Raw genomic sequence first — 24,522 nt, forward strand, 5'->3', positions numbered from 1 at the left:
CGGCGGGGTTCGAGGACCAGCCGCCGCTCCACGTTCCTGTCTCGGCGTGGTTCGACGACCAGCCGCCGCTCCGCGTTCCTGTCCCGGCGGGGTTCGACGACCAGCCGCCGCCGCCGCTCCACGTTCCTGTCTCGGCGGGGTTCGACGACCAGCCGCCGCCGCCGCTCCACGTTCCTGTCTCGGCGGGGTTCGACGACCAGCCGCCGCTCCATGTTCCGGTCTCGGCGGGGTTCGACGACCAGCCGCCGCACCAAGTGCCTGCCTCGACGGCGGTCGACGTCCCACCGCCACGTCTCGTCCCGGCTCCGGCGGGGTCCGGCGTTCCACCATGCCTCGTCTCCGTCTCGGCGGCGTCCGACGTCCCGCCATCGCTCCAAGTTCCTGCCTCGGCTGCGCCCGCCTCAACGCCGGTCCAAGCTCCGTCCTCTGCAGCACCCAGCGTCCCGCCGCCGCCCCTCGTCTCAGCCCCATCAGCGGACTCAAGGTGGAGTTCGGGTCGTCCCGGACGTCCGCCTGAATGGCCCCATCGGGACGTATATGTCTGGCCACCCGCACGGCCCCCTGAAGGGCCACGAAAGGACTCGCTGGTCTGGCCCCCCGGGCATCCGCCAGACCGGCCTCGATCACGGGTCGTTGACCCACCTCCCGACCCCTTCCGCCCACCCTTGTTTTTGGGACATGGTTTTTTCGTTTTTGTTATTCTTTGCGACGGCTGGAATCCGTCCCTTGAGGGGGGGTACTGTCATGATACGCGTCGGGCATGACAGCCTTTTGTTATTGTTTTCGTCACCTCCCTGCCATGTGTCTTTTGTTATTGTTTTCGTCACCTCCCTGCCATGTGCTTTGTGTTATTGTTTTCATTCTCACCAGCCACGCACCTGTTCCCAGTTCACGATCACACACCTGCTCCCCATCTGCTCCCCTGATTACCGGACTACTTATACCTTCCATGCCCTCAACCCAGTGTCGGGTCATTATCCCGTTTGGCTCCCTGTTGCTGCGTCACGGACTGTCACGACCGCCCCTAGATCTCGTTCCTGCTCTGGTTCTCGTTTCCGTCCTCGTTCCGGCCCTTTATCCTTGTCCCAGTTAGTCGCGTCCTGTTTGCCCTTGTTGTTTTGTATCCTGCCTCGCTGTTTGTCCTCGTTTGATCCCTTCAATAAATTCCCCTTAACATCATCCATTTCCCTGCCTCCTCGCCTATTGGGTCCACCTCCTCCTTGCCATAAGGCAATCCTGACATCATTTCCGCTGCAGACATAAATTACAGCTGTTTGTTGCGGTCATACTAAAATTCTCAAAATAAAGAAAATACATTTCAGATGACACATATCAGAGATGACTATACATTTTTAAAACATGGAACAACGCATTTGACGTGGACATTAAATAAATTTGTTTTACGTATCATAACAAACGACACAAAACACTACATTAGATTTACTGTCACCTCCAGAAATATCAACTTATATGATCTAATTATATATGTCAAAAAGGCCTACTCTAGCACAAATATGCTTTTTTTTCTACCCTTAGTACACTCCCCCAAATGATTTGTCCTTCACCTGGTTATGACTCACTATAGGAAAAGGTGGGAGACTACCATCAAATAGGGTGCAGAGTTTATGTCCACGAAATGTCAGCTGGGATGAATAAAGTTTCAAGGAAAGAAAAAAAAAGGCACTGAGGATGTTGAAGAACACTCTCCACTGATTTAAGAAATGAAATTAATCATGGAGGATAGATGTTGGAGTGGAAGTTAAGGGAGATGACAGATGCATTATGGAGATAAAAAATATAAATCCTTTTTAGTGAGGCAGTGACAGAGTTGTGGTTGATCTTCAACTGATGCAATAAAAGCAGTCATGCCTTAATGAAAAACGAAAAAACAAACAAAAAAACATACCAACCAACCACTGCGCCTGCAGCATTGTCAATATGAGAAATTGAGAATCATGGCGCTTTCACCATGCTTGACCTAACATTATGGTGTGCAATCGAGAAGGAGATTAGTTCATGTAAGGTTCAATAGGCTCTCGATGGCTGCCAAAAAAAAAAATAGTGTTCTGGGTCACCGGTAGCTAACCAATTAATATTTTATCCCAACCAAGACCAGTGTTGTATCTTAAAATTAATGTGCATTTTTTTTCTTCAATGCTAGAAATGTTATAAATTAACACTGTTTTAATAATAGCATATTCTCATGGCTCAACTTTACGATTGGTACTTTGTCCCTGCGAACAAAAACATTAATTGATATATTTTTATATTAAGCAAAGGGGCTATATAATAGGTTATGCACTGCAAATTGGTACATTGACTTACGAGTACCAGAACATATTTTTTGAATTAGTTTAGTCTGTGTGTTTTGTGAATACCCGTGGTGAGGGAGACCATCAAGAATGGGTAAATCATTTGTTTCATTTTAAAATGTATTTTTTATTTTTTAGACCTGTGGAAAACCAGAGGCAGCTGATTGCTTCGACAGACCAGTTGTGGTGGTGGCTGAGGGAAAAACTCCGGCAAAGGAGAAGAACGGCTTAATGGAGAACGACATCCAGACGACTTTAAAAGGAACCCCGACTGTAATAACAGGTTTGCTCTATATTAGGCATTACCAAATGGCGGACCGCGGTCCGGATCCGGACGGATGGTTCGGACCGGACCCATGGCCAATCTATGATGAATTTTTTTCAGGGCGCATTCGCAAACGTTGGCGCTGCAACTCTAGTAAATACGGAAAAGGCGTCACTGATTTGAGCCAATCAAATCTTTTGTTTACGATCCACTGCCAATTGCGCAGCATACCGGAAGAAAGTGCTGCTGACAGTATGCCTTGCTAAAAAGTTAGCGAGGTCGATGCGTCTTGTTTTAAATGAATGGACGGAGAAATTTAGTTTTGTTCTGGCTGCAGCCGATTCAAAACCAGTGTGCATCATATGCTCCGAAACCGTCGCAACATTGCGAAGCGCCACTACGAAACAAAGGACCGCCCTTTTGTGCAAAGTTATCCGCTGAAGTTTGAGGTGAGCGCACACAAAAACATCGAACTTCGAGTGCAGTCCAACAGATTTTTACATTTTCGTTTAAGTGCGCTCTGTTGAAAATTACTAAATATTGAAACTATATAAAAATGTGAACATAGGCTAGACATTTTGGGAAGTTGGACTTTGGTTCGGACCTTTTAATTGGAAGGAATTTTCGTTGTGGACCTCTGTGACTTTTAATTGAATACCTCTGCTCTATATGATTTATTTGGTTGCTTGTAACATAACTCTAATATCAAATTTAAAAAAATAACAGCCTGTTTAATACATTTTAGATGTGTCATTGTTGTTTACGTCGCAAAGCATTTTGGGTAGGGCCATGGTTGCGCGCTTATTTTTAGCAGCAATTACCTCCTCTGGCAGCAATGTGGGCACAACCATGTCACGTCATTATCCCAGAATGCATTGCGCAACCCAAAACATGGTGACTGCTGTGTATCAAAATATGCTGTAAACATACAAGATTTTTTTAACTAACCAGAAATTATTATATATTTCTAACAATGTTTTAATAGTACAGGTCAGCGGTTGTACTTTGAGACCCGATTTTTGTAAAAAAGAATTCTGGTTAACCATACGTCATCTCTGGAGGGGGAGGCAGAGAAGCACTTGGGACATTGTGAAATCATAGGAAAATACTTTTCAAGACCTTCTCAAATCCACGAACATATGGTATGGCTATGAGTCGAATTTCACTCTCAGAAAGATAAGTTGAAGCGAAATGGCAAGCAGAGCTGCAGTGAGTTTTATTGGTTGCATTGATTAAAAGTATACAACATGACACAAACTGCCTTTATTTCATGGTTTTGTCCAGAAAATTGATGTCAGCTGTAAAAATACAAATTTTAGGCTTACATTGTAACTTTATTCAGCAGTCTTAATGCCCATTTTAACAGGAAATAATGCATGAACTTGACAACGTCGATACAGGGACGAGGCGAGCCTAATTCTACTGTTTACTTAATTGCCGGCTATCATTTTCTCATGAAACCCAAAAAATTAAGCAAAGCAAATATTTTAAAAGCAGGACGATGTGGCCTTAATGTCATAACTCACCTTTTCTAAAAACTGAACTGAAGTACATCAGGCGTCGGGGCTGCCAAAGTGTGATCATTTGCGTCTCGTGCAATGGTGAGAAAAGGAGCGACCAGAACTATTTGAATTGCACGACACATGACCATCAGCACTTCAGTTGGGCATCGCAGTGATATGCTTCTGTTATGCAAACACAATCTTGCTCAGCATCAAAGCTCCTTATGTCGATCGGTTATATGAGTGCACTGGTGAATGCAGCGTCTGCTTGTGGAGGTGGCTTCAACATAGAGCTATGTTCGTGTGACATGGCATCAATGGATTATCTTGGAACTACCGTAACCAAATAAGGAAAACCGTATCGAAATAAAGTGGATGACTATCTCTCAAATTGTCTGTATTACAACATTATTTTCAGGTCAAGCTAACTTTACATAAAGTAGCAGCTCCACATAACACCAAGTATTTCAGTAGACGCTGGTTTTTGTTGAGTGATTTCATTTATAGGCCAGAAATATCAAATCAATCAAGTCTTAATTTATTGTAAATCATAGCAAAACCCATTTTCTATTTTTTGTAACATAATAAAGACAGTTTCTCAACAAAATCCAATGTCTTGGGAGGATGTGTTATTCTGAGGAGCAGCGACTATATTAAACCCATTTAGATGTTAAATTGGCTTTTCAAATTTATATGCAAACCTTTCAATTAACGTTAGAGTTTTTGAAAAAATCCTCCCCACGCCAAACCAACGCAGCCTTTTTGGCCTGTCTCTTCTACTTTCATCTTTCAGTCCTTCATTATTTCGTAGCCATCACCCATTCTTCCATTCTGCTTACATGGGATTGGACAATCAATAAAGGATTGTGCTGGACGACAGAACGCCTCACATCCCCATTTAGGAAGAAAATTTGCGTTAGAAGATGGCAGCCACTGCACAATAGTGTATTGATTTTTAAAGAAAAGAGCTGGCCGGCATGCATGAGAGTATAAAGAAGAGGACAAAGAGTGGAATAAAGTGTTAAAGGGAGAATGACTAAAAGAATATGGACCGAGACAGAGGGTTTAACAACACAATGCGAGCAATTAGTGGTTCGGCATCCTTCCTGCACTGGTTACTTCCTTGTGCTTACCAAGTGAGTCTAACAATACAGTTTGAGCATGCAAGAAGAGATACAACATATCCAGCGCAAATCTATTTTTCACTTTTATTGTACCATACATTACACTCTGCTAAGGACAACACTCCCTTATGGACTGCAGTGTTTCAGTTGGAATTCACTTTGCATTGACACATGTGTGTGTGTGTGTGCCTGTTGTAACAGTATCCGGCTTCAAATTGCAGCTCACAGACACATTAAATGTAGAACCGCTAGCACGCAGAGAGGATTTGAGTGACAAAAATTAGAAGCACAAAACATGGATTGAACATACTATTGAATAGATACTAAACTGTGGACCAGAAACTGAGGTATGGACCATGGTCACGTATCTGATCTGTACCCTCCCAATCTTACTGAAAATAGGTTTTTGAATAATATATATATATATATATATATATATATATAAATATGTATATGTGTGTGTGTGTGTGTGTTTACCTATGTAATATATATGCACACACATACATCACACTCACGATCACACCTAGGATCAATTTAAAGTGTAGAATTGTGAGAGGAAACCGGAGCACCCGGAAAAAAAACACTCACAGGCAAAGGGAGAAGATGCAAACTCCAAACAGGAAGGCCAGAAGCTGAAATCAAACCCTTTAACTCTGCACTTTGAGGACCATGTGCTACCCAACCGGCCGCTGTGATGTCTAGACAAACACTTATATACAGATATACCGGCACATTTTATTGTTGACCGGATGAAACAGCTTTGATTTTAAAGCAGATTTACCATTTGCAAAGTAACCAGCAATCTTTGAATAAGGTTCAACATTTTTTTTTTCCAAGACCATACGACACAGTTGCATTGGACAAAAGGGGACAAAAATCAACATCTTTGGGCTCTATATTCTTAGGCAACAAAGCTGCGCTTGACTTTAAAAACTGTCGTATTGAGATGATTGTGTTGACGCAAGCCTCCATGCACTTTGGAAATTCAATTGGCATACCGATGGTATTTCCACACCTGAAAAGACTTTAAATCTTGTAGGCTTTATCTGAGACACGTGGAAGATGCGTGCACCCGAGTTCTTGCAGAAGAACGGAGCAGTGCGTGGTGGCTTCTGTCCAGACTCTGAAGCACAGGGGCATGTGGTTCTGAAGTGATGGTACTGCAAGATCATTTTCCTGTGAGAGATAAAATGGTGGTTTATAGCCAAGGTAACACTGGAATGTCAACATCATGAGGAGGCGTTAGGTAGGGAATTGTGAGCATATTCCACCCAGGTGAGCTGGTTGACATGCGGGTTGTTATGCAGCGCAGTTTTGTCTCCAGGTGGTGGTTGGTTCGCTCACATTGACCATTGGTCTGTCAATGGTATCCAGAAGAAAGGCTCAGGGAGCTTCCCAACGCTACACAGAAAGATTTCCAGACCTGTGACGCGAACCCCTGTCTGAAACAATGTCCAAAGGATTGCCACAAAGGTGGAAGACATGCTGGAGCAAGAAGTGAGCAGTCTCTTGGGCAGATGGGAGCTTCAGAAAATGGGCTGCTTTTGACAACGATGGTGAGAATGACGTTACCTTTTGATGGGGACAGCGTCAATTGATGGAAGCGACGTCAATTGGCGCCGTATCAAGTCATACGTGTTAACGCCCGAAACGGTAATAAACAAATATTGATTGGAATATTGTGGCTGATGGGAGGCCAGTGGAGCATTACGTGTGAGTGATGATGTATATTGTGTTTTTGTTCAAATAGTTTTGGTATTATGTTGTGGATACTTTTTATTCTTTATTTAGTTTTTTTTGTTTGCATTATAAGGCACCCCATTGAAAAGGGATCATGCATTTCTAGACATTTTTTTTTTTAAATGCAGGTCACCTTTGTACATCCGTAAAACCACACTTCTTGTCCATTCAAATACGCTGCTGAGCTGAGTCAATGGCCTGGAATACTTACTGTTTTGATTTGCGCTCCCAAGCTGGTGATGTGGTGGTGGCGCAGCTTCGATAGTAGCTCTCGCGACTCTGCCCATGAAAAAAGAGCCCTCGAGTTTTATAGAAAACAATGTTCGTGTGGGCAAGGCCTTAGAAGAGAGTGTCTCTGTGAAATTCAATCTTCTGCATAATTGATGCCAGTATATAGCTGCAGTTTACTGCTTTGGACTTGAGATCAGCACAGCTTTTGAGTTGAAGATAAAGATTAGGGTGTCAATCTCGGCTTGTCACGTCAATTATGAGGGAGCGAAATACCAACACGTTGGAATTGGAACAAATTTAAACACCTTTCATTTGACCAGAAGATGCATGTTTTGTATAAACAGAGTGTTGCAAGTATTGCAGGTGATGTAATGAATGAGGAACACCACTGAAGTTTAAAGTCAAACCATGCGTCTCTTACAGTATATTTTTTACACTCCAAAAAAAGCATTGGCCTCCTGTTTCATTTACTTAAATCTAACCTGCAATCGGTCATCAATTGCATATTCTCCCTCTACATATGTCTTTTGGTGTGAATTATACTGCATTCGTTTAAATACACAGACCCTATAAATCAACTGTACGACACTGAATAAAATAAGTTGATTCAACCCAAGTAAATAGAGTTGGACCCAATCATCGTAATTTTTTTTTTTTTTTTTTTTATGTAACCATAATAAATTACACTGACCTTACCAAAGTAAATTATATAGACCAATACAATTACTTAATGCTTGAAAAAAATGTAACTATGAAGAAAGTCTTTCCATGATTTTTGCAAAAGCTATATTTATTAGTATGGTTGTAGAGTATATCTGGAAATAAATTATTTTTCCATCATAAACTTTCTCAGGCATGTTTTTTTTTGTTTAGTTTTACAGTTTGAAGTGTCACAAAAGCAAAATAAATTTTAATCACTGTTCTGCTTGACGTGTTTTTTTTCTCCTTCGAAAATTGTTTTCTCAGTTTTTTGGGAAGAAACTGGTCTAATTGTTCAAATTCTGAATGGAAAACAGCTAAAATCATGTTTGTTTGTTTTTATTTTGATTTTTATATTGCCACAGAACACATTATAATGCGAGTCTTGAAAGATCATTGGTAATGCTTTATAACGGGTGGCAATATGGGGAACTTGGCTTTGAAAAAAAAAAACTGGCATTGAAAGAGTTTATGATCGCCAGAAAAACAGGATGTTTGGAATGCAGATGAAACAAAAAAATATTGATTAATTAAATTTAACCTGCCCATATTTCTCCATATTCTGCCAAAGCAATAAAAACAATAAATACAAAAGATTGTCAGCCAATAACGGAGGATATGTTGCCCTAAAAAAATATCAGTGAACATGCCAATTCGCCAACACTGAAATGTGAAAATGCGATGGTTAACGTTAGACTTTTTATCATTTTAATAATGGAATGCTTATGTCGTGCATTTCACGCAACCTAAATTGTTTTTGTGCGGTTACATAAAATAATGTGTGTGCCGGATCTTGACCTCTCTAGCAAGCACTCAGAAAGAATGGTTATCTGGTTTGGAAAATGTTGCCAACTGCGGATCAATAACACTGCAACGGTTGGAAGTGTTCGGTGTGTCGGGGGGGGGCCTATGTTCATATGAGTACAGTGGTTGAGCTGTTGTCTCCATTAGTCTTTTGACCTCACAACAATTACTGGAAGTACTATTCGTGGTGGCTGCTCGCATGCTGCTTATTTGATTCACTGAACTCATTTTGCAATTCATACCACCATTTACCTCTTCACTACTTTTGTTGACTTTCTATTGACTCACTTGCAGTAATGGAAAAGGATTATTTGCTCAAAAATTTGGTATTTTTATTTTTTTAGTAATTTTGAAATACACACACACTCACTCATGTCGATATAAATACATAATTTCTAACCACATAATATACAACGGTAATATATCTTTTTAAAAAAAAAATAGTCTCCATGTCTTGTTAATACCAGGTATATTTTACTCGTCTATCACACTATATTTTTATTTTTTGTGGTGTGGAACCTATTGACTAAGCCATGGACTCTTCAGAAGATTGTTCAGTCAGGGCACTCACATTAATGGTGAAGTAAATTGAAAAATGCAATCAATGATCACAGTGAATCACTGGCAGTAATGATATCAGTGTGAGATAATCCAATTATTGCAGCACAGAGATTCATTCTCTATTGGTATTTGGGTGCTTTGCCTGTCACAGTAAAGTATGCACCACTTTCTTGCCTGATCAAAGATTCGAGAGACAGCATTTAGAGAAAACGAGGATACATTTGGGCTCACACTAATTAAGGAAAGATTCCAAGAAATGCATACCATCGTTCTTACTTGGATTCTATTTTGCATTAGATAGAGTATAGATATTTAAATGCATATTGAAAGTGACCTGTTCCACTAATGACTTTCGGGTTCAATATAGTCGATTGCAAACTGACAAACATGAGCCCTGGAACTGGGTTTGGAATATGAAATTAAGTATTTAGTTCACAAATGGTGAAGGGTCATGGGCAAGACTGTATACCAAATTGTGGTTTAGTCTGTCAAGTAGAATGTCCCACTTAACACATATTTTTCCTGTATTCGTTGGGGTCTTTGTCTGATGGAGCATGTCATATCTAAAGAGGCCTCCAAATGATGAAACAAATCTCATTTTCCATCCTGATTTTTCATGGCATGAATAGCAAACCAAAACAGAGAGGTTTATTCATGTCGAGTTGAACAATTCATATTTTTTTTGTATTGTCTTTTTTTTTTTTGCAGTGCTTTTGATAGAGACAGGATGTCTTGTGTAATTTACGCATGCATGCCGTCTTCCTTCCATCATGCCAAGCTTGCCAGTCAGGCGCGACATGCTACTCGTACACAGGTCACGCTAGCCAATAAGTGTTCATCTGCTCATTATGCTTCGTAACATCGTGTTTTAAAATCACTTCATGAAACCACAAGGAGAGTTACAGAATGTAAACTGCTCATTCTCAGTTCGCCGACATCAGCATGTTGAGTTTCACTCATCCGCAAACATTTGTTCACATTAAGATCTTCTCTCAAAGAGACGTTTGGCAACGCTTGGACCTTGAGGAAATAAAGCCCCCAACCAGTTTGTATTTGAGGAAATACAGTACATGTCATCTATCGAAAGTACTTTGAAAAGGGCCATTACACAGCTGCAGCAGACCTTGATGAACATCACAAAAATGCTAATAGATCTTGCCACCTGCAGCTGCATTAGGAATGTCTGCAGCCATGATGCGAGGTCCCTTCGTTAACCAACGGAATCGAAAATGGATAGCTAGATGAATATAAATTTCCAAGATTTCCTGTAGCCACTTTATTTACTGGCTAATTCCACTATTTCCATCTAGGTGTTTTTAATGAACACAAATATTTACCTATTACCAGATGAGGAATTAGAAAATTGCCTTTGCAGGTCCCATTACACAATATAAAATAAAGTCTCTTGGAGCCATTACAGCGTCTATAGCATTGTTTGAATTTCCCTTTCTCTCATCACATTTTAGCCCCTCTCACAGCCCATTATGAGCTGAGGAGAGGTTGAGATATAGTTTCCCACTGGGGACTGCTAGCATTCCTGCTCATTCAGCATCTTTTCACTCATTTCTCTTTCCCCTCCCTTTTTCCATCATTGGTTCCCAGCTTTCATCCCCAGGAGGGGGTTTGCATTGTGCGCAACACAGCATCATCATTAAAAATCATTTTGAAAAATTATTTCATTAGAAACAGCAGAAACTAACCTGATTCGGTTCTCTCTCTCTCTCTCTATCTCTGAAGAAAGGATCTAGCATCCAATCACAATGATGCATGTACAATACAATAACGTGCAATGATTCCTTTTTCTCTTTAGCATTAGCTCCATTCAACATGTCCCTGCAAAATGCATACATGCTATTCGTTACTTGAGATAGATGTAATATAATTGATATTGACCTAGTGATACTCATAGAACAAAAACAAGTACAAGCTGTGTTACTTGTTGCATGATGTACATCTGTAACATAACACAAAAAGCGTGTTTTGTCATAATCTTCGGTTAGATTAGGTTATGTATTTTATTTTTAGCCGAGTTCTTGAACTTTAAATCATTTTGTATGGTTGCATGCAATGTCCAAAACAATTATTTGCTCCTGACTGACAAATCAAAAAAATTATTAGATCAGCTTTGTATAAAAGGGCCCTTGATAAAACTTGGAATGAACTTGTTATTCAATTGAAATCTGAAATATAAATTACACGTCAATCAGATGTACATTCCTCTTTTTGAAGAGCCCTTGCTTATCAACTCAGCTTGGCAAACGGCTAGTGCTCTGCTCAACTAGATGACAGAAAAGCAAAAACATTCTTCCTTCAGAGAAGAAAAAACAACATTGTGTAGAATGTTTAGCTCTTTTATTTTAATGAAAATGGTGAATTACGATAGATCCGCCGCTAAAGCAACCACAAATATCTTCAGCAACCACTGCCAGCAGCTCTATTGCAGAGCCAATAAAATCAGCTCCTGACTATTGATTTTAAATTCATGAAAGTACCTGCGGATGCAATTTGTATCAAATGAACCATACAATGCACAATCCAGCGTAAATAAGAGTAAACTCTCGCCAGTTAGACTCAATTTAAACACTGCCGTAATGTGCTGAAAAATAATTCTCTCTAGGTGATACAAAGGAAAGCATCAGCTTGCAATCAGAGCAATTTTCTGCAGTAAAATTTCCCACCGCCTCGTCCCATTCTCTCCCCTATAATAGTTTGAGAGTTTATTCTTTCCTAAATCAGTACATCTGGGAGGTAAATTACTGTGCAGCCCAAATATTTGAAACAAAACATAATGAGGCAAAGGAACGCTCTATTAAACAAGACATATATTTGGATCGACATATTCTAAATTCATGAACACATCCCAATGCATAAATGGCTCAAGAAACAAATACAGTTTAATTTCTTTATTAAATGGTAGAAAATTACAGCATCATTTGTCTACCCCACCACCATCCAAAAAAAAATAAGGCGGATATTTTTTGCGCATTTTAAGTTCCCAGGTACAGTTATGAACATATTCCAAATCAAACTGACTTTGCTGTGCCCACAAAGAAATAATCAGCTTCGGAACATATGGAGGAGAAATGACTATAAACCCATTTTTTTTAGGTTCGGAAACATATGTATTATCATTTGAAGAATTGAAGAACATGACAAACACAGTGTTGTCATGCTACCGTATTTTTCAGACTGTAAGGCACACTTAAAATCCTTTGCATGTTCTCCCCGTGCATGCGTGGGTTTTCTTCGGGTACTCCGGTTTCCTCCCGCATTCCACAAACATGCGTAGTCGTTTGATTAAACACTCATTGTCCCGTGGTATGATTGTTAGTGCGGAGGTTGTTTCTTTTTGTGCACTGTGATTGGCTGACAACCTATTCAGGGTGTACCCGCCTATTGCCTGAAGACAGCTGGGATTGGCTCTAGAACCCCCAAAACGCTCATGAGGAGAAGCGGCTCTTACGCCACAGCAATAGCTTAAGTAGGGAAGCTCTGACTTCTTCCCCGCCACATCGTCCAGCTCCTCCTCGGGCATCTCAAGGATTCCAAAGCAAGCTGGGAGACATAGTCTCTCCAGCAAGACCTGGGTCGTCCTCGGGCCTCCTCCCAGTGGGACATGCCCAGATCACCTCACCAGGGAAGCATCCAGGTGGCATCCTGAAAAGATGCCCGCTCCACCTCATCTGCCTCCTCTCAATGGGGAGGAGCAGCCGCTTGACTCCGAGCCCCTCCCAGATGACCGAGCTTCTCAATTTATCTCCTCCGGCACAGCGCGGAGACCCCGCAGAGGAAACTCTGCTCGCTTCGGCCGGTTGTGTCCGGGATCTTGTTCTTTCCATCACGACCCACAGCTTGTTACCATAGGTGTGGGAAAGAATGTAGAGCGAGAGTATCAGACACCGACCACCTTTCGGCCGCAGCTCCGATCGGCTGTCAACATTGGAGTCACAAAACATAGTCCACTCTGACTCAGTGTCCCTTGCTCCCTTCGGGACGTGGGCAAAATTATGCCAGAGGTGAGATTTGAAAATCTTTCTGACAGGGGATTCTGCAAACCCTGACAATACGTTTGGGTCTCCCAGGTCGGACTCTCATCTTTACCCCCGTCAGAGCCAAACTAAGGCCAGGCAAATATATTTATACATTCAGGGTATGATACCGATATGCCGGTACTCCAACAAGCCAATTCCCAACGTGGCGAGGGTTGTGAGGGCGCTTTAGAGCTACTTGCTTTATTATTTGTAATTTGGACTCATTGTATCCTTTTTGTGTTGATAAAACCAACCTTTTCCAGTGGGGGGAGGGGCTTTCAAAGGCTTAAGTATAATGCAGCCACACTTAAATGGCTTTTCATGGACTGTGATTTCTTCCGATACAACCGTTACACTAATTTTCTGTTTTTGTCTTTTATTCCCCTGTCTTCTCTTGTAGGTTTTGCTCAACTAATGAGCTGTGAGCAAGAGCAGCCGAGGGTAAGTTTAGCCTGCTTGGTGTCAAAGTGTGTCAAACGCACATGTCCAAGTAGTTAGGTAGAAATTATGAAAAGATGCCCTGGCAAACATAACTTGAGTTACACAGTGCGGTTCAAACCTTACCACTTCCTTTGCACTAACATACACAGTTGACATAAAACGCATGAGTGATGTTTGAATGTTTTGTATATTGTATTTCCCAGAGACTGTGCTGGACTCAACTAAACCATACAATGAATTATGTGTGCTGTCTATTCCAATAAGTGCTGCATGGTAAACATGTGTCACTAGGGATGGAAATTGGCGAATTGAGTATGTAGGAAAATGTCTATGTGTCTGGAGTAAGACAAATAAGCAAATACAATTTCAGTTAGAACAGGCTGATATTGTAGATTGCAGGTTAAGGACATGACGGTGTTATTAATCCTCTGTTTCTTTCCGTTTTAATGCACCCCACAGGCACTTAAAAATGAATGCTTTGATTTAACTTGTATGTCAAGGCATCTGTATGATGAGTGTGTTTTGGTCTCATTACTTACTTGTCAAGAGACCTGAGACTAGCAGTAAATCGGCACGCTCATTATAAATTGTGTGGACTGCGTTCAGCTTGCCCATATCCACTTAATGAGTCAGGGCTCTCTTCTCTTTGCTGTCTTCTTGTATCAGGGACCTTGAGGCGAGCGCTTTATTTTATTGCTGAATATATAAAAGTGGTTTATTTATATATATTTTTAATCGATTTTCAATAAGTATCCACAAAAATGCAACCACAGCAGCAGCAAGGATGAATCATTTTGGCTTTGATGTCGTGCAGCACGGCTCTCATTAAATTGTGGGTACATTTCAGTCTAAAAATAAACTTCCAGCTTGTGTTATTATTCATGCCATGGAATCTTATTGCAATCCCCTCTACACACAGCTACCAGCCAATTTAATTTCTTTTGTAATTGTCTATAGCCATAAAGATATGAATGAGTATTTCCTTCAGGATAATAGGGAAATGAGAAAAGCATAGATTACACTTGCAGTTTGATCTGGACACTGAATTGTTTTTTATTGGTTATGTAGCCTTTGGGCATTTTGAAAAAGAAACACTTAAAACTAAATATTAAGCTCTTCAATAACACTCTGAGCACATACACATAATGTCAAGTTTCCTTTGCAGTCAGTTGTTTATTTTCTATTGGTGTGCTTTCGTGTGTTGCCTCTCATTGCAAATAAGACGATACAGTACCTGTTCACTGCCTTTTCCGTTGAACATTTCATAGTGTTTGGAGCTTTAAAAGAGTATGGAAAGTAACCTGCGCCACAAATAGTGTTTAGAGTTCAAAATAGCAGATATTTAACATTGCCAAAAGCAGAGCCAGGTTCTGCATGCAAAATCATCATCTATTTTTGTCAAGGATGTTTCTGGGGCAAGGTACGGATTGCAGTAGTTTACATGGTATAATCCTGCGACACTTTTCCAACTTCCTGGAATGTTAAGGTTAAATGGGCATGACATATTGAATTGAATATGTGTTTTGCCAGCGGGCGGCACGGTGGACGACTGGTTAGCACGATGGCCTCATAGTACAGAGGTCATGGGTTCGATTCCGGATCCAGCTTTCCAGTGTGGAGTTTGCATGTTCTCCCTGTGCCTGTGTGGGTTTCCTCAGGGTCCTCCAGTTTCCTCCCACATTCCAAAATCATGAATGGCAGGTTGATTAGACACTCTAAATTGCCCCTAGGTATGAGTGTGAGCGTGGATAGATATTTGCGTATGTGTGGCCTGTGATTGGCTGGCAACCAGTTCAGGGTGTACCCCGCCTACTGCCCGAAGATAGCTGGGATAGGCTCCAACACAGGAGAAGCGGGACAGATAATGGACGGATGGATGTTTTGCCAGCAAATAATGCTTTGCTCTATCTCTAGGACGATTACTAAGATATTAGGTGTAGACACTAAGATTTAAGCTTCAATGTGCTGCTCAATAATTGAAAGGAACACCTAATCAGCACAAAACTACCAGAAAAAAATCAAGTCGATTAAATTTGAATTTTTTTATTAATCTGTCAGGCATGGATAATGAACAATTGTCTGTTTATATTACAAGCCTTGTGCAAATAACAGGTGTCAGGAGATTACGACCCTAAAATGTTATCATTTTGCAAGTATTTTAAGAACCATTCATAGCCTGTCTCATACTTCATGATTGTTCTCCAGTTTTGCTTTGTGATGATACAATAATCCCCCTGCAGTTACATTCCAGACCACCCTCGCATTAAGTAAAAGACAACCTAGAGAAATAGCATATTTTTAGTACTTCCTAGGCATGCTTTATATCAATTATGGCAAGTTATGTTCTAAGGCCTTTTCAACACTTTTTTAAATAATACAAATACATTTCAACACATTAAAAGGGAACAAGAGCAACGGATAACACAAAAATATTGTATAGTGTAACTGTGTACTGATCCATCTTTGTGTTTAGAGTAAACAAATAGTTTGTTCTAAATGAAGAAGCTTCTCATCTCACATTATACAAAAAGTGTTTTTGACCAACATATCTAACTGATGAATGCAACAAATTGACAAGAAGCAATGGGTCGGGATTGCATTTTTGAACTTCAGCATGGCCTTTGATCTTCCATCCATCCATCTTCTGTACCGCTTCTCCTCACTAGGGTCGCGGGGGGTGCTGGAGCCTATCCCAGCTATCTTCGGGCAGTAGGCGGGGGACACCCTGAACTAGTTGCCAGCCAATTGCAGGGCACACAGAGACGAACAACCATCCGCGCTCACACTCATACCTAGGGGCAATTTAGAGTGTTTAATCGGCCTGCCATGCATGTTTTTGGAACGTGGGAGGAAAACGGAGTTCACGGTGGAAACCCACCCAGGCACGGGGAGAACATGCAAACTCCACTCAGGATGGCCGGAGTCCGGATCGAACCCACGCCCGATACTGTCTCTCACTGTGAGGCCATCGTGCTAACGAGTCGGCCACCGTGCCGCGCCTTTGATCATGTTGATCCCATAGTTTTGCTTCAGAAGATATCATTGTATATATAGAATAGAAAACAGAGCATTGTTTTCAATGGATCACTTTCAGGCACCGTCAATCTAACGTGGAATTCCTGAAGGCAGTTGCCTCGGCCCGCTGCTATTCAGCCTTTTTATCAATGATACCTCGTATGTTTTACAGAAGGCCAGTATGACTGTAAATGTAGAGGATACAACTGTACGTGTGTCAACCTCAAGAATGGATCAAGTCAATAGCATACTACAACAGGAGCTAATGTCTATTTATGAGGCGGTGGTGGAGAACAGGTTGAAACTAAATGTGTCAAAAACAAAGTGTATGATCTTGGCCTCTAAATATTCTTGAGGAAATCTCCAAAGTTAAACATCTCTCTTTAAGACAAATTATGAGAAGAAGTGACTGAAATTGAATTGATGGGGAAAACTATAAATCCAACTTTGTCATGGACAAAGCATATAAATAACATTGTGAGCAAAATCAGTAGAAATATCTCATTTGATTAGATGCAATGCTCATTTTATGTCACCAGAAACCAAATACTGCAGTCATTAGCTTTATGTCACTTGGATTATTGTTCCGCTGTCTAGACCAGCACTGCTAAAAAGATCTTGATAAACTACAAATTGTAGAAAATCGAGCAGCTAGGTGAGCTTTGGGGTGCCCTTTTCAAACTAATGTCAATGTAATGCATCATGAGCTGTCATGGATGAAAGTCAAGGACAGATTGGCGCGTATTACTGTGTTGTCATTGCATATAATCTGGACCTGACACAGACCTTTCAGTCTGTTTTCAAAACTACTGTCCACCTGTAACAGTCATGGCCTCAAATACAAATTTTTACTTGCCTTTACCAACAGCCAATGCGCTGAAAAATACTTTCTTATATCGAGCCATTTCTTACTGGAGCATGTTACCTCCACATTTGATGGAAAGAAGCAGTCACACTAACTTTAAAAAAAACCTCAATAACATCATCCGCGATCAATGGTGACATTTTGCTAATGTAGCTTAAGTTATACACATCTGTTTCACTCTTCTACTAGTATCTTTACAGTTGTGGAATCGGGTATAACTTGATTTATTTATTTTTTTTTTTACAGATTTCTTTTACTATTCATTTTGCACTGGAAAATTGCACTTTTTGTTCATGAACAATTTTTCACAACGAAAAAACTACGTTCCACTTGATGTTGAGGAGATATATTTCAATAGAAGGCAAACTTTTCACTGTCGTATAAAAACGACTACATATGCAAATTAGGTGCATGTTTCCCAATATTTGTTGGCCATTCATTTCCAAGATGAAATTATATAAAACTGTTTTCGGATTATATTTATGTTTTAACACATTTATAGAGGGCATTATAATCTTTCTTAGATGGCGCATCAATTACTTTATTCACTATTCACAGCAAAATTCAGTCACTATTACCAGCAGTGTTCCAAACTCATCTAATAAACAAACAAACACCTCAGAGCTGTTAGTTCTCAAAATGTTGGCTTGATTCTGTCCTTTTTTTTAATATTACATACCGTACTTAATTTCGTTATATCGCATAGCATTTACAGCCCCATCATAAAATGTACAACTGACCTGAAATGACTCTGAAGCAAAATTATGCATGTTATAGGACTCTATTTCATGACTGAAGAACTAAACAACAAATCCAAAAGATTAACACTGAATTTCCCAAGAGGTCTGCATATATGTTTTTGGGGAGGAAACCGAGAGTGGGGAGCATTTCTCCCTGCTTTATTATGATTCAAGCGGTAGAAGCTCCAAAGAAGAGATCATTAGAATCAATATTCAATTTGAGAGCAGCTGCTTGTGATGTGGGACGGTGCTTCATAAAAATGTCAAAAAGATTTAGTTGTGACATGCACGGATGGAATGACTTTCATTTGTTGTTATTGATTTGAGATGATATAGGAAATATCTGGAAGAGCTCTTATAGCAGCTGCAATAATATATAAAATATGAAATTGAATGTAACAGTAATAATATAATAGCATGAGTAAATGCTATGCAATCTATCAGTTGGAAAACAATATAAACACATATTTTGCATTGATATTCTGGAATTTTTCAAAATTTCATTTTCATGTGAATACAATACAATATGTTGTATTAAATATTTTAAATATTTATATCCCATAGCATTTACAGCCCCGTCATAAAGTGTACAACTGACCTGAAATGACTCTGAAGCAAAATTATGCATGTTATAGGACTCTATTTCATGAATGAAGAACTAAACAACAAATCCATATTTAAATTAATAAATTAATATTTAAATATTAAAATATGCGTTTATTAATTACTAAAATAAATAAAACTGAGTCATCACATACTTTATTTCGGGTAATAATAAAATTCATTTACATCAACTCATGACTTGAAAAGTAAAGTCGTCACAAACCATCTTAAATATGAAAGAAAAAATAGTTTGTCCAAAAATTCACAATCCAAACAAAATGGGGTCAGGATTTTTTTTTCTACTTTTTTGTGCATATCTAAATATTTGTATTCATTAAATTTTTGGACATGAATAGTTTTTGTAGTAGGATCAGTTAAAAAAATTTGTTAGCAATCTGAACACAATTTTATGACTTAAATTATGACTTGCTTCACCCAAGTAATGACTTGCTTGAAATTTGGTGACAACTTGACTTGCTTGAATTTTCTCCACAGGCACTTGGGATTTGCTTGAAATTTATGACTTGCGTCTTGCTTGTGACTTGTACATATAATGTTGGGTTACTTTTATTCCAACAGAAGAAATTAACAATTCATTATTAATTTACCGGGTTGAAACAAATGTGTTGGCCGAACTAACGTCACAATAAAAAAAAAAAAAATTCTGGACAAGTATGCCTTAAAAAGGCATTTGTCGTTATGTTCAATATAAGTGCACATTACAAGAGAATTTACCTCCACTAATCTGAGGACAGAAAAATATAACTCCAGCTAAAGGCCTTGTTTGTTGAATCTGAAATCTGATTGATTAAAAAAATAAACTTAGATTGCTATTTAATGGCTCTTTCTTGTCATGGGCCTGAACTTGAAGAATTTGTTATCTGATGGACAAAAAAAGTATTAATATAGACGTGACTAATTCAGTCTCTGAACTGAACTCCACACAGTTGAGAATGATTTGAGAAAAATCTGTTAAAGATATATGAATTCACTTTTATTTAACTTACACATGTAGGTCAGTGCCTCTGATAGTGTTTCAATCAGCAGAGGTGGCCTTGTAGGCCCTGGCTTTCACACTACACATATGTTAATGGTAGCTTCAAAATTGCTCGTTTTTCCTCTAATAGACGAGATTTCTGATTTTCATGTTGGTGACACATCTTCATAGTGTGACCATAGTCTGCAAAGGCAAGACATACATTTTTCAACTGAGTGTGTATCAGCCAAGGACATTTATCCTGAGAGCAATCAATGTGCTGTAATTGAACACACCTGGGCAGCAAAACATCTGTCAGTCATGTGTTCCAGTACTTTTGCTCAAATGAAAAACAGGTGGGTTCAATCAAAAGGCATTATGTTGTAGTTGTGTGTCTGATCCAGATATACGCCAATTATATGTTGACCTTGTGACTAATTTTTTTTAACAGTAAAAATAATGATCTCAATTTTTCTGTCCAAGTACATTTGACTTCTTTAACTAAACACATGCTCAACATTGAAGATAACTGCTGCCAGCACTGAGCCTTGTGGCACACTGTTCTCTATTTCTCCTTCCTGCTGCACTAGACTTTGCTGATCTGTGTTTACAAGTTTGGCTGAAAATATTTCAAATAATGGGCATATCAATGTAAAACTTGTGGTGGCCTTACAAATGACATGTCGTCACATGGTATTGTGTGATCAGAAAACAGTGTGAGAGTTCTGCCTTGCCTGGACGTTGTATTGAGTGAACCTTTAATTAATCAAATATGTTATTACAAACAAGCACTTTATTTGTTGTGGATAGTGATAATCGCTTGACTTGAGGGTTTTTATTTTCATGGGCTGGATTATAAATTGTAGCATGGGTGAGCGTTTTATATTTTTATGAAATAAAACACAAAACAAACCTTAGGCTAGGTTTATAAGAACAGTGGGGAGGTTTTATTCAGTCAAGGCAAGACAACAACTTTATGTAATGCATTTCATAAACAATGTAAATCAATTTGCTTCACAGATTTATTTTGATGTGAGCATAAAAGAGTGGGAAAATGCATTCTAATGGGAGGGCACCTTTGAAGAACATAACTACACGAGTTATCCGTTAGGAATTTCAGATTGATGATGTTACTGCATGACTCATTTTCTATTTTCAGTTGTTGGATAACCAGCTTGAGTTGGAGTTGCACTTGTCGGTTTTCTTATTCATATTGACCTGGTGGAGTGCCTTGTCTGAACTAGAGAGGCAGGTTTTGCAGAGCATTGCCAATGCAATGTGGTGTTCAGTAATGAGCCATTGTGTTGGAGTTTTTAATTTGCCAAACACATTATTCATGGTTTGCCATGGCTTGGAGGGTTTGAAGTCCGTTAATTCTGCTTTGCTTTTCCTTGCAGAATAGTTTGTGTGCTCCTTTTTTGCAATCTCTGTAGGTTTGTGATTATTTGAATTTTAAAAAAAATGGCTCTTTACAATTTTCAACTTTGATATGTAAAAATTACTATTTTTCAGGTTGGTGCAAAACATTGACACAAGAGCCTCTACACAACTTGGGAAGCTTAATTTATTTATTTATTGGTTCTCAAGGTCGCAGTACTTAGGTGCAGGGTTCGATTCCGGCCTTCCTGTGTGGAGTTTGCATGTTGTGCCCGTGCCTGCGTGGGTTTCCTCCTGGTACTCTGGTTTCCTCCCACATTTCAAAAACGTGTGTGGCAGGTTGATCGGAAACTCTGAATATCCCCTATGAACGAGTGTGAGCACGGATGGTTATTTTTCTATGTGTGCCCTGCGATTGGCTGGCGACCAGTTCAGGGTGTACCCTGCCTACTGCCTGAAGACAGCTGGGATGAGCTTCAGCACGTGAGGAAAAGAGGGTCAGATAATGGATGGATGGATGTATATTTATTTTCAAATATGACATTCATGTAATTTGGGGGGAAAAAGGTTTACTTTTGACAGTCACATGGGGCAAAGAGCCAGCACTTTAAGTCACGAAAGCATTATAATATTATCTTAAAATATTCTAATTTGGTCTGAGTTGTGTTAAGAGTGGGTTTTTCCTAATAACAAGGCTATGTTCAATAGTTATGACCAAGGATCTTCATGTGTGAGGGAAAAGCCAACTACTTTCTACTCATTTGACTTAAACGGCATGTTGCCAATCAATGAGCTGCCCTGATTGAGGAACAAGGAAGTGACTTTGAATAACTCAAAATATGTTCTGCCTGATTATGTTTTTTGAAAAAAAAAAAAAAAACTGGCATGCCCCAGATGGCAAGAAGACTTTTTGTGACGACTTCCATTTGCTGTGTGACCAAAACTGGATGATTTGCTTTCTTTGTGTGGATTCTGTCACACATAAAAATATTTTCAGACTTGAAAACTATGAGCGATAGGCCAAAAAAGAAATCCACAAAACAGTGGCTACACGCTTGCCAACAATGTTTACCACTTTAGTAGCAATGACCTGACTTAGATTTATTAGGTTCAGACACAGATTCAGTTATCGTGAGCACAGTGACATTTAGTTGCATTGTAATTGTTTGTGATAGGACCCACTCATCACACACAGACAAACTGATTCAGTTAGCAAGCAAGAGAATAACCAGGACAACAAAACTTATCAAATCAAAAATACTAAAGTTAAAAATAACAAGGACGAACAAATTAAAGAATAGAAAAACAGGACTTGAACTTGACTTGACTAACAATTAACAAACAGACTTAATTTGAATAAAAATCAAAAGCAACAAGACATGGCAATAGCAGGAGGACAACTAACGTGGATAACGAACCGACAAGGAATGAAATGAAACTGGGAATTAAATACAAACAAATTAACAAGACGAGGTACACCTGGACAAGACACATCGGGTGAGAGGGAGCTGATTGGGTGACACCAGGGACCGTAATGACGAGCACAGGCGGGCACAGGCGGACACAATAAACTAACAAAGACACAAAGAAACACGAGGAAATGTATACAAGTATAAACCTGTAAACTAAAATGTGGACATAAATGTATACTAGTAGTATATAAATTAGTGTAGTTTTAGTACATTTAAAGTACAAAACAATGGACTAAAAGTATACTAGCAGAATACAAATTACTTTAGTGCATTTAAAGTATAAACCTGTAACCTAAACTGTGAGGTATATTAAACTTATAGTATACTTAATGTGTTCCAATTCAGTATAAAAAAAAGTATTGCATTAGTATACTTTTAGTACATAATCCAGAGCACTCTTTACATATTAATACTTATACATTAGTATACTTTATAAACTATACTTCATATTTACTACTTTTTCGTAAGGGAAACTTGAAACTAAATACCAAACCCCACAAAAAAATCAACCAAAATTGATCATGACAGTGACATAGGTGTGAATTTTCACCCTTGTCCCATCCCACTCCTACAGAAAAAAAATCCTGTCCCGCCCTGGTCCCAGACCACAAGAAAAAAAAATCCTGACCTGTCCTGTCCCGGTGAAAACAACCTACCACTCTCATACCATTCCAATTTTGGAGGTCCGCGAAAAAAAAAAGAAAACGGCTAACAACTAAAGTTGCACTTTACACATTTATTGTACATTTTGTTAAATTTTCCCCCCTACTGTACAATCCCCAATAAGCCAACCACAGAAGAATCAAGCAGACCTTTTTTTTTTTGGGATACTTCAGACTGAAAAACAGTTCTCTTTGTGCGGAACAATCAACGTCTGTTTTTATACAATATATATTGTGTATATGAGGGTACCAAAGCTTTCAGCAAATATATTTAATAACATTATAGAAACAGTATCATTTCTAATGGTCAATGCAATGCACACAAAATTGGTGTTATGCTGCATTATCTTCACCACTACAAGGAAAAGAAAACACTAGTTCACTTTGGCAGTCAATTATCCAACACTTCCTTCTCACCGCCTGTCTCAGCGCGCTATACACTACAGCAGATCTTTGAAAAATATGACTTAAGAGAGCAAGACTGGCTGACGTTTATTAACTGTAGGAACGGAAGCTTGGTGAACACAGTCGCTGTACGCAGTTTGAGGTGGAGTGGAAGTAATTATAGTACGTATAGAATGATCAACCTGTGAGAAACATTTTTTTAAGACCAGTTGCATATACTTTATTGAATTCCAGCTTGCTGAAATGAAATTGTGTTTTGATGTGTCAAATAGTCTATGATGTATACAGTTTGTCGAAGAGAAAATGCATAATCGGATCAAATTGCGTTTATTAATGACCATAACTCTTTTTGTCTGATTTAGTTAAAGTGAATGTAGGATAATCATCAACAATCGGGGTTCTGAGTTCTTGTCATAATTGCAGCAGCGCTTTTAAGTTAATTCAAATCAATAACTGAAAAATAATTTTCGGCTGGCAGTAGTAACATAACATATCATAATATGCTTTATGTTATAGGTCAAATTGGTTACTGATAACATTTTAGCTGGTTCAAATTACAACATCACCTTTTAATTATTGTTGCTGCCGTATTTAGCATTCCTGAGCACAGTATTTATTTTTTTTTTTTATTTGGACCTGTCCCACCTGTTGTGCAAATGCTATAGCAAACAAAATGGGAAAGATGAAAAATGGATGC

General features: G+C 39.3%; 1 protein-coding gene across 3 annotated transcripts in view; it reads left to right on the top strand.

Annotated features, from left to right (window-relative positions):
- Positions 1-24,522, top strand: part of rbfox1 (RNA binding fox-1 homolog 1) — a 265,406-nt gene that overhangs the window by 92,591 nt on the left and 148,293 nt on the right. For 2 of the 3 annotated variants that reach the window (XM_088316625.1, XM_088316624.1), the window contains 2 exons: positions 2,451-2,595; positions 13,670-13,710. In XM_088316625.1, coding sequence (XP_088172751.1) covers positions 2,544-2,595; positions 13,670-13,710 — 93 coding nt within the window. In that variant the 5' untranslated portion in view covers positions 2,451-2,543. The remainder of the gene's footprint in view (positions 1-2,450; positions 2,596-13,669; positions 13,711-24,522) is intronic. The other variant, XM_088316628.1, reaches the window with a different exon arrangement.

This window comes from Idiotropiscis lumnitzeri, chromosome 15 (genome assembly GCF_059441095.1).
Source record: "Idiotropiscis lumnitzeri isolate Australia: NSW breed Sydney's pygmy pipehorse chromosome 15, RoL_Ilum_1.0, whole genome shotgun sequence".
In the NCBI taxonomy this organism is placed as follows: Eukaryota; Metazoa; Chordata; class Actinopteri; order Syngnathiformes; family Syngnathidae; genus Idiotropiscis; species Idiotropiscis lumnitzeri.